This window comes from Geospiza fortis, unplaced genomic scaffold (genome assembly GCF_000277835.1).
Source record: "Geospiza fortis unplaced genomic scaffold, GeoFor_1.0 scaffold200, whole genome shotgun sequence".
Taxonomy (NCBI): Eukaryota; Metazoa; Chordata; class Aves; order Passeriformes; family Thraupidae; genus Geospiza; species Geospiza fortis.
The window spans coordinates 4,619,267-4,638,069 of NW_005054353.1; the positions used below are offsets into that span (position 1 = coordinate 4,619,267).

The window sequence follows — 18,803 nt, forward strand, 5'->3', positions numbered from 1 at the left end:
CACAATGGTTTCTGGTTGCTACCATCTCTGGTCCGATCATGCCTAAACGTATAAGATAATATTTTCTAAATGGGATCATTTTCTTTTATGTCTAATTTGACACAGACATTTATGTCATGACTTAAATAGCAAAGGAATGAAATCCTAATTTACTAAAAATGTCAAAAAAATCGAACTTTTTTTTTAAGATGATGTGAAAAGTCACAGCAACTCCAAAATACAGTCTTATACCTGCATTTCTATAGTTCTGCTGGTCTTCCAATGTTTTCTTAGACTGCCATAGTGCATTAACTTAAAATAGAAGTGCATTGTTCAATGGATCTTTTAGATCCTATGCATGATTATGAATTTAGAAGTGTGCAGCATTCAGCCAAAGACAGACAAATAACAACAAATAAATCAAGAAATCAGCACTTTGAACTAAGCTTTTATCCTGGTTAAGACTAAACTTGGAAATGCATGAAACAATGGTTAACATTATATTCAAAACATGACACATAATTTGTATATAATTTCAACCAGAATAAAATAGACCAAATGAAGATATTTCAGCACTATAGCAGCCACAATAAAGATTTAGTTTGCTCCTATTCCCTACAACCAGTCATTCCAGCTTGTCTCTAATTCAGAGCAGAAGTTATCAGAAATTTTGCAAAACTCACAGAGGAAGAACAGTGTTCTTTCAGCACATACCCACAGGAGGTGCTGCCCTTCAGACAGAATCACTCAGACTGGTCCCCAGTCCAATCAGCAGGACTGAGACCCCCAGTCCAACATCCTCAGTAGGACTGAAACCATTCAGACTAGATTGTTCAAAAGTTTGTCAAGTCAGGTCTTAGAAACTTCCAAGGATGGTGCCTACACAGTCTACTGAACCAATCCAGCCAAATGCTTGACAGTCCTCATGGAGGAGGCAATAGTTCTTGCTGTTCCTGGACCAGCCTTTGCCACTTAGCTCTCTGTTTCTGTGGCAACATAGCACAACCAATAGGAGACAGAGAATATGGTGGTTATGCTTCCTGAGACCCAGATAAAGAATGCCCTAGCCTTGACTCAAAGGGCAGATGGTGTTTGTAGGTATTTGGCACTGAGACAGTCTATAAGTGCAATATATCAATTAAGGTCTCAAAAGAGTCCCAGCTTACAAACTTTTCAACATTGGATACTACAATGTAGATGTATAAAAAAGCTCAAAAGAATGTGGTCAACTGCCTGATCATTCCCTGAGGTCTGGTGTTATATTTATTTTGACTGGTTTTTATTTCACTCATGAGGAAAAGATTCATTGTAGCTGAAAGGAACTTCATGAAATTCAACAGAGTGCAAAGTCCTGCATCTGGGAAGGAAGTACTCCTTGAAAAAATATGGGCTGGATATGGACTGTCTGGGGAACAGCTCTCCTGGGAAGGTCCTGATCAAACTTGAGCTAAATGTGAGCCAACTTTGAGCCACAGCAGCAGTGAACACTTCCTTCAATCTGCTGACCTGTTAATGCAGCATGACAGCAGATTAAGGGAAGTGATCAACTCCCTTTATTTGACACTCATCAGACCACATCTAGAACACCATATGCAGCTTTGGGTCCCTCAGCTCAAGAAAAGAAAAATATTGATAGAGTTTGGCACAGCATCACCAACTCAGGAGCTGAAGTGTTTACCCTGTGAAGAGAGACTGAAGGAACTGGGTTTGTTGAGCCTGGAAAACAGAAGGTTTTGGTGGCCTAGAAGGACCTGGGGGTGCTGGTGGGTGAGAGGCTGGGCATGGGACAGCAATGTGCACTTGCAGAAGTATTATTTTGGCACAGAGTAATATTTCAGACAGCCTGAAGAACTGAAGTCTGATGAGCACTTAAATATCAGAGAGCTGCTTCGCTTGCTTATGTAACACTTAATATGAATAATTAAACCAATCTGCAGGTTCCTGGAGTGTACAAACAAAAGAGGAGCAACTTCTGAGGTAAACATGAGCAACATACAAATAAGACGTACAAATAAAATATTTATAGTAAATATATGGGAAAACATAAAGAGAGCAAGATTTATCAGCCTATTTTACATTTCTGACTGCTGATTTCCCCATTGGTTTTTTGAAAATTCTGGTTTTCTCTCTTTTTGAACTAAAAAGAAAATTCCTTATCAGGAAGAGACCAGCACAGGTAGAAGGTGGCCTGAACAAGCCAAGTCTCCTTTGTCTAAGTCCAACCTCTCAAAGTAGAATTCACATTACAGTCAAAGCCACAGGGTAACTTACATAACATTAACAGATATACAAATGTGACATTTCCACACAGTAATAGTTAAATCAATAGCTACTGGCACTAAGGAAATATCTCTAAGTAACAAATAAGAAATTAATGTTATTCTTATGTTGCTAGCTTCAGTAGGAAATAAGTTAAATTATCTTTCACTTGTATTCCAGTTTGTATCTCTACAGCTCTGCAGACACTGGAGAAAGTGATAAATCATTCATCAAAAACTGAAGTTGTACCACTGCTATATGGCCAGCTGGGTAGCGCCTTAAAAATATGAAACTGAAATAGTTAGTAGGAAAACAGAATTTGACTCTTCTTCTTTAACTTTCCTTCTATTGCAAATGCATAAAAACCTGTTTTGGACGTTCCCCTGTAGTGTGGACCATAAATAGTAACTTTAAAATATACAGAAGTGGAAAGCACATGACAAAAGTACTTTATTTGACCCTATTCTACCAAAAATATCCTTACTTCCTGTGCTCATCTTAATCCATCACAATCTTCAATCATTTTAGCTGTATAATCCAATACTTATTCTCCACATTTGTGTGAGTTTATGTACTGAGAACATTAGGATGAAAGGATTTATTAACAGCTTCTCAACTGACATTTACAGGGGATTATGGTTCTTCAGTCTCCCAGAAGTGCTAACCTTACAATTTTTTTTCTATTATTTCTTCAGTTTAAAAGTTCAGTCACAAAATTCCTAACATTAGAAAAGCACCATATTTTTAAAGACTCAGAATCTCTTCCTCAGCAGCCAGAACTGTAAGCAGTGTCTGAGCCTCCCACTATGTCACAGTGATCAAATAGGCAATAAAACATTTTGAGTGTCTCATGTGGCAACCTGCTACTAAAATATGATAAAGGAACAGGGTCTTAGACTAGCCCTATATAGTATAAAGTAAAACATACTACAAAGCAGAAGTTCTGTACAGGGCAGCCTCTGTGGCTTCCTCACCTGCAGAGATAACCAGGTCTGGGGAAGACTTACCCTAGGCACTTAAAACACTACTAACACTCTCCCTGGAGCTTCTTAGGAGAGAGAAAGGAGCCCATACTCTGGGAGGTGTTTTCTAGGATGGCACAGAAGCAGTATTAAACACTGTAGTCAGTGTGGAGAGTTCAAACCTGCAGTTTTGTACACATTTATTTTTATCTCTGAAAACAGATGCAGAAAATTCCGCACCATGGGAGGACAGGACTGTAATCTTTAGGATTTACTGAAGCCCATGAAAGAGCACTCCAAGTGCTACACTGAATTTGTATTTGCAGCAACAACTTTCCTGATATGTGGTGAAAAAAAAGAAAAGATTGTATCATGGATCTTAATAGAGACAATATGGAAATAAATACTAGGAAATAAATATCCTCACTCTTAGGAAAGCCACTGTGCCTTTGAAAATATAAATTTGAGATGCAAACCTTTAAGCAGTGACCTGAATTGCTAGACAAGAAAATTTGAAACAACCTAAGAGAATATGACATAAAAAGGTATGAATGTCCAAATTAACATAGTTACATGAGCATGCTACAGCATTCTAGAATATTATGGTTCACTTAAGCACGCTTCTCAATCTATTTACAACAATTTGAATAATTTGTATCCTAACTAAATTATCAAGACTAAACCTATATTTCTACTTGCTAGGAGTTTTTATAGAAGTTGGATGCTGCATCCATAAAATACCTGCCTTTATACACATCGAGTACATAAATGACTAAATCTGTACCACATGATGTTGAATTGAAAATATTCTGCAATTTTTTTCAAATTTTCCACTGCAAGCTAAACTGCCTGCTTTTGAAGGCAAATGAAAAGAAGGAAAACGCTGATTGGAGATTTAGTAGAACTTGTCATGGGCCCTTTTTATTTCCTTTCATTTCAGCAGTAAAACATTTCCTCAGTTGATCTGATTACTAACCCGATTTGGGATCCAGAGTCTGTTACAAGTAACTGGATCACTCAGCAGGCTGCAAGCACTGGTAAGTGCCACTACCTTGATGCAGAGGCAGCTGACTAATATTCAAAGATACCATGACTCACATACCATGGCAGCCCAAATCAGCCTTCACTTTTACCTTTTCTTCTTCTTTCCTACAGAGATGTTAATTTTGTAGGTTCCATTTTTCAATGCCTTTGAGAATTCTATTTAGGTTGTAGATTAACTGTGCTGTACAATGCCCTCTGTGCCACTATGAATGAGCCCTATGTGTGCCCATGTGTGTATGAATACAGGGAGTGGGATAGGGAAGGAAAGTACATCATAGACTGTCAACCTAGATAACAGAGAATCAGCTTTATATGCTCTTCCAGACTGACTTGCAGTCCTAGACACAAAAAATGAAGCTTACAGATATTTAATCTGTATCCATAAGACAAAATTCTATGTATAACATACATACACACTGGCAGGCAGATTGTTCAAACCAAGACAGACACCTTCAACAATCCCAGAATACAAAGCAACTTATTTATGTACCTTTTCTAAGACTGTTTCAGGTTTATCTTATTCATCATGTTAAGGCTTTCCTCAGGATTCCTCAAACCTTTATTTCTTTTTTTATTTGTCTGATTTCACAGTTGACCCAGCTACCAGTAGGAGGTTTGACTTGAGATCTCTTGAAGTCCATTCTTTATTTAACCCTGTGACTGAAAGGAATGGCATCTTGATCACCTGCTGATCACCCACCTCTCCTTGAAACCTGTTTAAGTTGTCAGAATCCATACCTGAGAGGTTAAACTTTTCAACTTAAAAGATAACAAAAACTCTCCAGCAGTGATGTGTCTTCAGTTTGGAGTTTACAAAAACCAAGCCCAAATTTGAAACTTGATTTCCTTTCTCACATCAGCATCACTACTTAAGTCTTGGAACACCATGATAAAGAAATTTGATTTTATTTACTTGGGGCAGTTGCCATAGGCTGGTCTCAAGCTGAAAATCTTGATATCTATCACTGTTCTGCTTGTATCACATCTATCACAGTTTGGCCTCGCTCCAGAATATTCAAAACAAATAACATGTTCCAGCTAATGGTTCCAGCTAACAATGCCATGTGTAACTAACTTCTTTTAATTTAAATACCCAGCACACCAGCACTGTGTGTGCCACCTGCAGAGTGGTTTAGAGTCATAATCTTTCCTGCCACGTGCAGAGTAAGTAGTTCTTCCACCATCAGCATCATCTCCATGCTGAAGCTCAAAACTGCAACCTGTTACTGGTCTTCCATGAGGTACCTCTTTGAAAAATCATCAGGACCACACCAGGAAAAACACAGTTTCACAGTCTGCTGAAGGACTGATTACTCCCAAGCTGAGAATTTCCCTGGAGTCTCTCTATACAGACTAGGAATTATGTACTATTGCTGCTTTTCAACCTCGTCTGGCAGAATAGAGACAGAATTTGGCCTTCAGCTCATAAAGATTTTTCTGGCATGGGCTACACTTACCTCCTGGACAATGCCTCATGGCCATTTTACACCGTCTGGATTCTGCAATGGTTGGACATAGTATTGTGTCTTTTGCTGGCTTCTTCACAATTTGTCTTGTTCTCGTTTCCAGGCCCCACTTAAATCCACATGTTTTGTTATTTCTGCTGCAAGTTCCCCACTCACTCCATTGACCCACTTCACAGCCTTCTGATAAAGCAAAAGAAAACATAAGTGAGCAATTCTTCTGGGTGTTTTTTTGGTTTTCCTTTTTTCTTTTTTTTTATCAGAATGCAATGTACATTGTTAGAAAGCAACACTTGACAGTTTTAACATTAGCAGGTAAAAATCTAGAAACAAAATTAAAATGTCTTACAGAATCTGAATCTTTTTAGCCAGCATCAACCCAACCAAAAAAAAACCAGAATATAAAACTGTATGTTTGATATGTTATGACAGTTCCAAATATTCAAAAACTCTCCTAAGCTAATGAGATTGACTTTTTTTCTATCTAATATATAGATCCTATTTGGTTGTCACCTGGGTTTGAAAACTTCAGACGTTCACATTTCCAAGTCCTCTCCATCATGAAATGCAAGAAATACTCTTGAAAGAAAAAGTTTGTTCCGACATAAGTCCTAAAATCTTACAAATTCCCAGCTGAAAATCTTCATGAAGGTGATTTTACAGTTAAGAGGACAGAACTTTGTGATGCTCAAGAGAGAGAGTGACATTCCCAGTGAAGCGTATTTTAAAGTTTGGAAAAATTTACTAGTATTATCAGTAAAGAAATCAATAATAATTCCTTACTGAATATTTCCTGATAAGAAATACTAAGCATGATCATAAAGTAGGGCATATTTAAATATGGCCACCTGGCAAAAGAGCTACGTGACTCACCCACACATTCCATAAGCTCTTCCAAGGCTGCAAATCCAGCGGGACATCCTCGAAAGCAGCGGCCTCTGTGCGAGTAAAAGCCACTTTTGCATTTGGTACAAAAGTCTCTGCTAAAGCAGGAGTCACAGTTTTCTATTCTGCATCCTAAATCAAAAGGATCATAAGGAACAATGAGACAGCAAAGTTAGGGCAAGACTGAAAATGAAGGGACTTATAAAGCAATAAAATAGCAAAGACAGAAATGCTATAATACTGTCATCCTGAAATCCATCTGGTACATAGACAAAATTAGAGGTAACTGTGTTTCCCACATTTTCCTTTATGTCCTTATAATCTTATTTTTCTAAATCAAACTGTAGATAAAACCCCTAGTTTAATTATATTTGAGTTAACGACATCTCTGTGGAGGAAGAATGTTCAGTACAAATTATTTTCATGTGTAATTTCGATGAAACTGAGATGCAACAAATTATTTTGGGAAGTATGCATGTTTTATATGTATTGTCTTCAGTTTATAATTTATCACTGAAAGCAGGATACTTTTTCTTTCTATGAGTTGACCTTAAGAATAGCTGAGTGGATGCTTTCATGTAGTGTATCTGATGTCTGTGTCTACATATATGCATGTGCAAGAAGCTTCATTTTTTCTGGATTTAGCTCCTCTCTATAATTAAGATACTTATTCCACAAAAAATAACCATTCTTAAATGACTAGGAGACATACACCATAATGTATAGAATAAAAATTAAAAAATAAAAAAAAAACCAAACCAAACAACTATTATCTTTATGAAATAGTGTATTTCTCAGAAAATTTAAGAGGAATATGACCTGCAATAGATGACAGACTCAGGTGTAGGCTTTTCAGAAATATCCTATTCCATATTAAAACATTTCAACTTGGAAATGAGCTAGTTATTAATGATCATATGTATACCATACACACCTACAAAAAATACCAGGGAAAAATATTCCAAAGATTAAGAAGGATAAGCCATTATATTTGGAACAGTAATGATCATTTTATAATTAATTTCTTAAAAATCTAATCCTTCAGCTAACAAAATTAAATAAGCTACAATAGCTGTATCCTCTCTTCAGCTATCTGAAGCCACAACAAGAAGCATTTTTTATTCATGTTATGCAACAATATAATAATAATTTTGGTAATTCTGTCACTCATTTATTTTTCATTCTTTTATAATGGAAACATAAGCACAAACCATAAGGTCATTATTCTGAAATAGTAATTAGTAAATATCGCAAATCAACACTTCAAATTTAGCCAATATTTATGAAACAGATTTTAATATTTATTCTTGAACTTCAGTAGGCTAAAACAGGGCATCCCACAATACTTAAACAGTGTGTGAGTGAGTGTGGTTATGTAAAATCCTTTGTTAGCAATTAGGGAAATATGATTCTTTTTAGATCAGATTTCTTGTGGCATTGGGCAAAAAACTAGGCAGATTGAATGAAAAGAAAAATGTATATTTCTAGTGGTGTTGATCTTTACTTGGTTAAAAGGAATGTGAGCATCAGTTTGAAGCCTTGCCCTGACAAAGATAAGCTCTGCTGGCTCTATTGAGGCACAACCACACATAACCTGAATGTACCAACTCTGGCATCCAGCATTCTCCAAAGGGGCTTTTAGAACTCGAGTCATATAAGCAGCACGACTTGGGCTTCTTGTCCACACTTAGGGTCATAGGAAATTCCTTAGAATAATAATTTCTTTTCACAAGAGTTGAACTAGTCCCTAAAGAACAGGATCCTGGTCAATGTCTACACAGTAATTCTGCAAAATCACTTTCCTAGATTAATGAATTGCAATGCAAAACCAACTAGGTGAGCTGCTGTGGAGATGTACCACAATACTTAATTGCTAATCTGGTTTGTTACACTCAAGATGTACTGCAAGTATTTTATTAAATGTAATGCTTGAGTCAAACATCCTGTGTATTTAAGTATTCAGAAAAAACATTTTCCTCTTGCTCACTCACCTGAGACACTTGAAAAGAAATCAGGGTTTTTACAAATTGTGTAGTCCCAATTTAAGATGCAGACCAGAAGATTGAAAGAAAAATCAGCATCATGCAACCCTCCCTCACATCCAAGTGACACAACAAATATTAAACAACATTTTAACCATTGCTTTCAAAAAACATGTTGGGAGTAACATGCTAAAATTTTCTCTGTGTGTGTGGAAAAGGGACAAAAGGAAAAACTTTCAACAGAAGTTAACATTTGACATGATACAGACACGCTGGGCGGGTGGAAGCCGGCCTCACATTGCACAGGGGATTCCCTCCATAAAACTATCATTCATTCAATGAATTAATAAATTCTCTTTCAGTTTTGATCGTACTTCAAAACTCCCATCTTGTTTGTATTTTCTTCTTTACCTGCAATGCCAATTTCCTTTTGTGTCACAGCAGAGTCCTTGAGATAAATATCTTTTAGAAGTTTTAGTAGGTGAAGGTTGGGAGGAGTGAAGGTTGGATGAAGGTTGGGTGGAGATTTCCACCAAGACAGTTTAGACAGTTTATTTTCATTTTTTTCCTATGAAAATAAACTACTCCAAACATGAAAGACATATTATTTAATCTGTATCAGATGCAATTTAGGGAAAAATACTGAAAGAGTATTAGGAATACTGTAAGAAATCTGAAATAAATATATTAATTCATCAGAGTGATATTCATCATAATGTTTAGGGTTACCAAGTGCTAATCATAATGATAATTTAACTGTAGCTGAAGACAAACTATGAGTGACAAAAACCTGACTCTTCTACAATTTCACCAACCCAGACTGTCCCCATCACCATGACACTCACTCCTTTCAACTCCTGCTTCCATCCCTCTGCTGCTCACTAGAACAGCTTTGGTGCCACAGATCCAACTTCACACCGCCATCCTGAAGTGTCCACTGGCTCTGCACTGATCTGTCATTGACCAGCAACACCTTCTGTGCTATTTTTTCTGGTAATTGAACCCCCTGACTGCTGCAGTTGCAATTACAACTGTCTCAAAGGGACGTATGCTCTACTATACTACTACATAAGTATAGTTCAAGCAACAGCATATTCATGAAGTCCCGCTATTTTGTAACACTGTTAAAAAATTCATTCCCTTTCTTAATGAATTGAATTAACTACATGTGTTTAATAAATGCTCAATTTGTTTAAAAGTTTCTCTTGATCTTGTTTTTACTGAAGATGAATGGAAGGAGAAATTACAATGTTCGGTCCACCTAGGAGAAAGAGGGAGAACCTAAACAAACAGTCAACCAAAGCTGAAGAGAGCTGTAATTTCTAATCTCTGAGTGGTTTCTCCTCCTAAAATTATATAGGTTACCATGGCCATGTACTAAGTTGAAAGGTTCAAGACAGGTTTGATACATTAATCAATGCAACCACCAAACTGACAGGTTTCATCTTACTCTTTAAATTCAGTTCTGTTTTTTCCTCATGAGATTATGTCTTGTTGGAGCAGTTCAGTTCAAAGTCATTAATTATTAAAAAATTATTGGAAAATTAACAAAATGTTACTCATCTCTTGGGCATTCTTCTACAGGAGAGATTCAATACTTTCCAAGTTCATGTCCAAAAGGACTGCATTCTCATACTGCAGTGTTCAAGGTGGAAATCATATCCAGCAGGAAACTACACTGATTTCTAGAGACAAACAGTCTCAAATTTCATTATTCACTGTTACTAGAAAAATAGTCTAGAACCACTTAGCAAATTCTAGGAACACATACTGCTTACATATAGAAAAGAAAATTTGTCTTGAAATCCAAAATTTCCATCATTTTAGAGCTGTTACACTTGGCTGTGGTATTTATTGTGTTACATTTGGCACTGACAATGTTTGGCTTTTAAAATCAAGACAACATTTTCCATAAAAAATATTTTCTATAGCTTCTCTAACAAAAATGGGAGTGTTCCAGTAAAAAATGTTTAAAAGCTTTTGTGCCTATGAAGACATTATTAAGGCAGAAATTATTTCAGCTTATGTAATTCAAACCCTGTAACTCCCATAAGGATTTTAACATAGCCAAAATATTTTATTATTTTTAGCTGAGACAATGCTATCTGAGCAATGGAATCTGTAAGCATACCTAAGAAGAACAAGTAGGAAGAAACCTATTAAAATTTTAAGGATGTTTATTTCAACTCAACTTCAGCCAACAAAATGTCTGTACGTCCACAGTGCTTCATATGTGCAAATCAAGATCACCAAACCAAGAAAAAAAAAGAGAAGTGGTGTGTAAATAGTTAGCAGTTACACTAACATAAAAATATACAATACAAAAATAATCAGAGGGGAACCAGGACTGGTCCATAAATGCAAGTGCATCATTGTTCTCACAGGCGGAGACTTTGAAAAGCATGAGGACGAGATAAACATCAAGTGCTCAACACATGCCTGTATGAGTTAGACAGAACTTGTATTTATGCTTTTCAAAATCAATCCTGTAATTCAGGGGAAAAAGCCATGTTCCATAAGTGGTAAAACCAAAATAAATATTATTTTGAATTCACCCTCAACCTTCTGCAATTAGCTTCTCTATTTTTTTCTTTTCAAGAAACCAAAGAATACTGCCAATAAGACCACTTTGCCTTTCTCACAAGCACAGTACAGGCTAATAGAAATAAATCAATCTATCTCCTAAACCTACAAATATATTCAAAAACATTTTTACATGGGAAAGTATTTACAGCCAACTTTCGAAAGATTTCAAGTGCAGAAGTTGAATTCAAAAATGTGTTAGGAAAACTAAGGCCAATATTCTAAATTACTTTACAGAATGGATGCATAAACCATATACTGTCTCATTGAATTTTTGATCAAAACTTAACCACCTGGTACAGATTAGGCAGCACTCTGCAATATTGCACAACAGTTGGGAACACTATATCCATGGAGCCCACGCAGGGAATGGGGAGAAAGAAGTGGGATAGCTTGGGACAGGTCCAAGCATGGCCATAAGTGCTCCTCATCCAGCCAGACTGCCACTGAGTGACCTCATGTGAGTCTCAAGATGATGTGTGATGTGAAAACCAGCACACGCTTTCTCACAACGCTGTGCTCCCAATGACACGGCACAGCCCTAGGGGAAAGGTGCCACACATTTAGCAGACACTTGATTATTGCAGGAAGAAAAGAAAAGCTATTTCTCACTTCAGGTTCTTATGTCAGGTGACCTGATTCTGGTTAGACTATGACAAAAACATTCTCCCCCTAAATAGGAATAAGAGGTAACAGCAGTGATTAATAATCCATATGGGTAATACTACACATATGAGCATATGGAAAAATCGATACAAATCAGCACAACTGCTAGACAGATGTGAAATAATGTGAGATACCAGAGCATTCGTGGATTTTAACAGTTGTGCTTCTAGGCACAAACATGCAAACAGGGAATCCTGTTGCACATTAGCAGGTTGTAAATTTCCAAATAAAATGTTTCACTAAAAGTGAAAGGTTGTTTGTTTGTTTTTAATAGTACATCTGTTTTATTAAATTAGCAACACTTACATATTAAAGCATGTCTGGTGTGAGGTGTCTGGTCACCTGAAATTTGTGTGGGAACAAAAAATATGACAAAAAGGCCACCCATATATTAGTGTTTATACTGACCTGTACCTACATGTTAAATTTATTCTGAATCCTTTATATTTTCATATAGTGGGAATTTGTTTCTTAAAACTAGGAGTATCTGTGTGAATCATATATTTTTTCCCTAAATTACCCCTCTAATTAAACTAATAATAATAACAATAAAAAATAGGTCGATTCATCAACTAGTTAATCTGCTGAATGTTAAATATGTCAGAATGAGCTGGGACATTCTTTAGCAAAGAAGTTTAAGATGATCTTCAGATATCTGTGAAAATGCAAATGTGTTTCACAACCTACCATCTTAAAAACCGACCACGAATTATAGCCTTCTGACAAAAGTGAGTGTAAGGGTTGAAGAAATAACTCACTTGAGCATCTGTTCATGTCTGGCGTTCTCAGTCCGTAGTAGCCCGACGGGCAGGAGTGCAGGCATTCCCCGTACTGCCTCATCCCTTCTCTTCGCAGGAAGAAGAATAACTTGTGCTGGCATCTGATACACCCATTATCCTTTGAACAAGATAAGCAACCTTTGCAAATTGGATTTGGTCCATAGTTAGCTGCAAAATAAGATGAATTACACTTTAAGGTCATTTGGAAAGTATTTTAGCTGGAGGTCCTCTATCCTCTAAAGTGTTACTCATCTTTTGCATGACTACAAACAGTTTTGAAAGGAGAGTTCTGAGAGTGCACTCACTTTCAGACATCTGCATGGGCACTGAATGAAAAGAACTCCAATCTCTACATTTTCAATTGTATGTAGGGCAGTTTAAGGATTTTACACACATTTAAAATACAGGCACAGGCAAGCAGAGACCCAGCTTTATAAAGCTCACAGTATAAAGCTGGCTAAAAATGCAATGCTGCATTCTGTGAAGCTGGGGACATAAGCACACAACAGCAACAAAATATAAGAACTTCAGCATCCTGACATATACACATGGAATGATATGCCTGTGGAAATTGATCAGCACCACTAATGCAATTTCTGATTTGTGAAGCAAGCAATATTCAGAGTACAGAAGCCTCTGCAGAGCAGGTGCAGCACTAGCAATGTGTGCTGCCCCCTCACTCTCAGGGTCCTAGAACAGCTGTCTTCATACAGACTCTTCTTGACCTGAGTATCAAGACAAATTTTTCAAAAAAAGAGAAGCAGTTTTAAGAGCCTTCTTCTCTGGGCTGAAAACCATATGCCATTACCAAAGGAGCACAATTAGTGCAGGTTACCATTTTAGGTCACCAGCTGCCGTGCATTCAAGTCTACGCTCTGATTTTGTTGGATTATTTTCTTTTTTTCTTTTGAATTGCTTGGCTGATAACTGCAACACAAACTTCAGTCACATCACTCTTTGTTCTTATGAGCTTTTATTATCCTGCCTTTCTGCAGAGTTGCAGAACACTCCTTTGTCCCCATGGGCCATCAAGTCCTTCTCAGGTGCTGGGTCAGCACAGTAGGTCAGCAGAGGGAGAATGACTCAAGACATTCCTGAAACCAGCACAACTTCACAGGTCTGTTTTAAATAATAAATTGCCTACAGGACTTCACAGAAATTTGCCAGCTCAAACCTGGTTTACCAAAAACAAAAGAAACATATTATGCAACAAAGGAAAGTGTCTTTGGGGTCCCAAGAGGTTTTTAATAGAGGCCACCCAGGGAGCAGCTCACCAAAAAGGCCTATGTTTAATTGTCATATTTTTAAATATTTAAAATTATTCACACCCTTATGTAGTGATCTGGTACTTTTACCTCGTATGGCTGGATAACTGAGGTTGTTCAACTGATGACTTCACCAGCAGAGTCAGGAAAAAAAACAAGGAAAAGCCCACTACCCTCTGGAACCAGTAGCTGATAAGCTTTACTTTCACCTTCACACATCTGCACACCACATTCCAATTCCCTCTCTGCTCCCATCCCCCATGCAGGACTCACTAAGTTCAGCATGACAGCATTCAACTCCAGTCTTGGACAAATAATCCTAGCGGGTGGCAGGCAGGACAAGAAGTGAAGCAATCTGGTGTGAAACAGCTCAGTCAGTGGGACACTTTGTGAGTGTTGGAATACCCTGGTACCAGTCTCACCAGGTGAGATCCTCTTGAAGGGAAAAGAATCCCTTCAAGAGGATCTCACCTGGTGAGACTGGTACCAGGGGATATCCCCCAAAGGATACGTATGATTCTTCAGCACTCTGTTAACCCTTTTGTAATGAGACACCCTAACAGACCAACTGCCTTACACTCCTAAAACAGTTCCCACCTCCTGTTGCCTAAAAGACTTGAGATATAACTTTTCCTACACTTCATCTTGTAACTATTTTCATTCCCAACCAACTTCTTCAAAGACATGCAAGACAAACAAATTATGAACTAGGCATGGCTGCATCCCTCCTCTCACTGTGGGCAGGGATTGCCTTGCTGTAACCACATCAAATAATATCTGACCATGTACACAAAACAATTGTTCCTTAACACATAGTGGGCAATCCTGTAGACTTCTGACTTTTCTTTTAGTCTCCTTGGATGTCACTCTCAGTAAATCTTTACCTCCAGCTTATTCAAGGTTCCCCAGAGAAGCCTGTATTATAACAAAAGAGTTAAAAGGAATAAAGCAAAAGCAAGGATGCAAAATGCCTGAGCTCACTCACTACTCAGAGTGTTTTTTGGAGTTCAAAACAGCTGAAATCATGTATATGATTTTGTCTTGGGGCCAGGCCAATTGCTGAACAGCATCAATTTAGATAAAGGCTACCATATACATATACATATACATATACATATACATATACATATACATACGGATAAATGTTATACATATGGATATAGCTAAAGGGAACAAAACAGCAGGCCTGCTGGAAACAGACAGGGCAAAACTGTCTCAAAGAGAGAAAAAGATCTTTCCACAGGAGTTAGCAGGGCTCACTGAAAGAGCTTTGAAGAGATTTGAAGGGAGAAAAGGATAAAACAAGGCTCACTGAAGTCTGAGAGCAGTGTGCCAGTGCCTGAGAGACAGGTACTAGCAGGGTATGTCAGTCTGCTGTCAGTGGAGGTAGGGGTGTTTTGGCTCTCTAGAGCTTAGTGATGGGAGGATAGGGTTGAATGGTTTTGAGTAAGAATTGGGGGAAGGCCAACAAGGCAGATGTCATAGTGGGAGTTTCCAACAGACCCCAAACCAGGAGAAAGAGGCAGATAAAATATTCTATAAGTAGCTGGGAGAACTCTAACAATCACTCACCCTTGTTTTCATGGGGAACTTCAACTTACCAGATGTCTGTTCGAAACACAGCACAGCAAAGAGGAAAGAGCCTAGGACATTTCTGGATCATGGGGGCACATAACTTCCTGACAAGGCTGGTGAGGGAGCAAATTAGGGAAGGTAACTGCTGGACCTGGTTTTTGGGAATGGAGAAAAACTTGTGGAGGATGCGATGGTTGGAGGTCACTGCGCCCGTCCTGGGCATAGTGATCACCAAATGCTAAGTTATGGATTCTTGGTGAGGTAAGGAATGGGGTCACCAAAACCTCTACCTTGGAGCAACAGAGTCCAAGAAGGCTAGAAAGCCTCCAAGAAGGAAATCCTACAGACACAGGAGCAGGCAGGTGCCACATACTGAAAGAGGATCCAGGGGGAAATAAGACTAGCTGAACAGAGAGTTTTGGCAGGAACTCAGGAAAAAAAAGCAGAGTTTATAACCTTTGGAAGAAGAGGCAGACAATTCAGGAGGACCCCAAGGATATCATGAGGTTATGCAGGGAAAAAATTACAAGGGCCGAAGCCCAATAAGAACTGCATTGCCACTTCCATAAAGAGTAATATTTCTATAAATACATTAGCAACAGCAACAGAGCTAAGGAGAATCTCCATTCCTGATTGAACATGGGGGAAAACACAGTGACAAAAGATAAGGAAAAGACTGAGGTACATAATGTCTTCTTTTCTTCAGTCTGTAACAGTAATAAGACCAGTTTTTTTCTGGTACCCAGCCCCCTGAGCTGAATGACAGGGACAGAGAGCAGAATAAAGCCTTCATAATCCATGGGGAATGGTCAGCAATACCACTTAGACCCATCCAAATTTATGCGGATGAAATCCACACAAGGACACTGGGGGAGCTGATGGAGGATCATTTACTGGTCAGCCAGAGAGGTCCCAGCTGACTGGAGGTTGGCCAATGTGACACCGTGTAGAAGATGAATCAGAAAAAGGATGAGGTAACTACAGGCCCATCAGTCTGACCTCAGTGCTGGGGAAGGTCATGGAGCAAATCATCTTAAGTGCCATCATGCAGCACACACAAGACAAGAATGTTATCAGATCCAGACAGTATGATATGAAAGGCAGGTCCTGCCTGACTGACCTCACCTTCCTCTGTGACATGATGAACATAATAGATGAAGGAAAGGCTGTGGATGTTTCTACATGGACTTTAGTAAAGCCTTAGACACTGTTTCCCACAGCATTGGCCTGGAGAAACTGGCTGCTCATGGCTGGGATGCTGTACTCTTCATTCAGGAAAAAACCAGGCTGGATGACCAGGTTTAGAGAGGCTTAGAGAGTGGTGGTCAACAGAGCTGGCAACTGGTCACCAGTGCTGCTCTCCAGGGCTGAGCGCTGGGGCCAGTCCTGTCTAATGTCTTTATCAATGATCTGGACCAGGGGATGGAGGGTGCCCTCTGTCAGCCTGCAGATGACATAAGTTGGGCAGGAGTGTTGATCTGCTGGAGAGTAGGAAGGCTCTGCAGAGGGATTTATGGACCAAGGCTAAGAGTACAAATTTCAGTGAGGTCAAGTGCTGGGTCCTGCACTTGGGTCACAAGTACAAACCCATGCAATAGGGAAAGTGTCTGGAAAGCTGCGCAGTGGCTGAACATGAGCCAGTGTGTGCCCAGGTGGCCCAGAAGGCCAATGGCATCCTGGCCTGAGTCACAAATAGTGTGACCAGCAGGAGCAGGGCAGTGATTGTACCTCAGTACTGAGCACTGGTGAGGCCACACCTCAAAACCTGTGCTGGGTTTTTGGCCCCTTATTACAAGACACTGAGGAGCTGGAGCATGTCCAGAGAAGGGCTATGTTGCTGGGGAAGGGTCTGGAGCACAAGTTCTATGAGGAGCTGCTGAGGGAGCTGGGGTTGTTTAGCCTGCAGAAAAGAAGGGTCAGGGAGCACAAAATTCTCTACAAATACCTGAAAGAAAGCTCTAGCAAGGTGGAGTTCAGTCTTTTCTCCCAAGTAAGAAGCAATAGGATGAGGGAAAATGGCCTCAAATTGTGCCAGGGAGGTTTAGATTGGATATTAGGAAAATGTTTTTCCATGGAAAGGGTTGCCAAGCCTTGGAAAGGGCTCCCCAGGGAAGTGGTTGAATCACCATCCCTGGAGTTATTCAAAAAATGTGTAGATGTGGTGATTAGGGACATGGTTTAGTGGTAGTCTTGGCAATGCAGGGTTAATGGCTGTATTCAATGATCTTAAAGGTCTTTTCCAACTTAAACAATTCTGTGATCTTGTGAAGCAAGAATTAAGCTCTGGAGCAGATACAGATCAGGGATCCATGTAGGTTTGTTTGCCATCTTCTCTCATGGATCTCCATGAAAATTCTGACTTCTTTGCCCCAAAATATGTCTGAGTTTGACTCTAGTGTCCAACTTTCTTTTATTACTGCCACATGTTACTCTTCCCAAGCACCCTTTCTGTGCTTGTGGTAAGATGTCTTTATTGATAACCCTTTCTTTCTTCAGGCAAATTTAATTATGCTGACTCCTCTTGGCTTCAGCTCCATAGAAAAGGAGGTAACAGCATAAAATGATCTTCCATTATCCTATGCTAATATTTGTTCAGGAAATGGATGGCACATCTTTCACAGCTTAAGGTCAACTCAAGATATATTAAAGACTTCAGTAATATATTAATTCTGTAAATTGTAATTAAATATATTAATTCTGTAAATTGTAAACCATGAAATCTGGACCGTCCTCATTCTTCATCTCCTAAGCAGACTTAAAAAATTGTTTTTTTAATTTCTATAGCTGTATGTTTTTAACTTCTTATAGAAATGCGTTGAGATTCAAAACTTGTGAACTGCTCTGAAATCCTCAGATATATTGTATTTATTGTTACTTAAATGAAGAATTATTTAATTCATACATTGAATTTGGACAGTGTTCAAAATCATCAGTTAATTAATGGTCACATATTGATGAATTTTCCTGTAGGTCTCCTAGCTTTTTTCTTTCTTTAGCACCTTAAGAAATTAAAAATCACTGAAGAATTATAATGGTAAAGAGGAGATAATATGATTTGTATGTTGCATTACAAAGAGCAAACTTTGTGAAAGAATCTGAAAACTTCCCACTGTGCTGCTTAGGCATTAGACTGACTAATTTCTGGGTAATTTGCATATAGTAAATTACTGTAAAGCATGTACCACTGAATTTATCTTCTTCCACATTGTTGTTGCTTGTTTTCTTTTCAGAGCTTCATGAGAAGGTCTGAATTCTGCAACCTTTCCATTATTTCAATTTCTCCCAGAGCCAGGGAAAGTTGTGACATGATCTACTAACAAATTACGTTGACAATGAACATACACATTCACAAATCAAATAC

The 18,803-nt window shown here is 38.5% G+C and overlaps 1 protein-coding gene across 4 annotated transcripts in view; it reads right to left on the reverse strand.

Moving 5' to 3' along the window:
• RSPO2 (R-spondin 2) overlaps positions 1-12,768 on the reverse strand; it is a 47,669-nt gene extending 34,901 nt beyond the window's left edge. For 2 of the 4 annotated variants that reach the window (XM_031058996.1, XM_031058997.1), the window contains exons 1-3: positions 12,582-12,766; positions 6,581-6,724; positions 5,702-5,890 (exon numbers count right to left, since the gene is read on the reverse strand). In XM_031058996.1, coding sequence (XP_030914856.1) covers positions 5,702-5,890; positions 6,581-6,724; positions 12,582-12,663 — 415 coding nt within the window. In that variant the 5' untranslated portion in view covers positions 12,664-12,766. Of the gene's footprint in view, positions 1-4,777; positions 4,905-5,701; positions 5,891-6,580; positions 6,725-12,581 lie in introns of those variants that run through there. The other 2 variants (XM_031058995.1, XM_005423481.3) reach the window with 2 other exon arrangements.
• Positions 12,769-18,803: the final 6,035 nt, after the last annotated feature.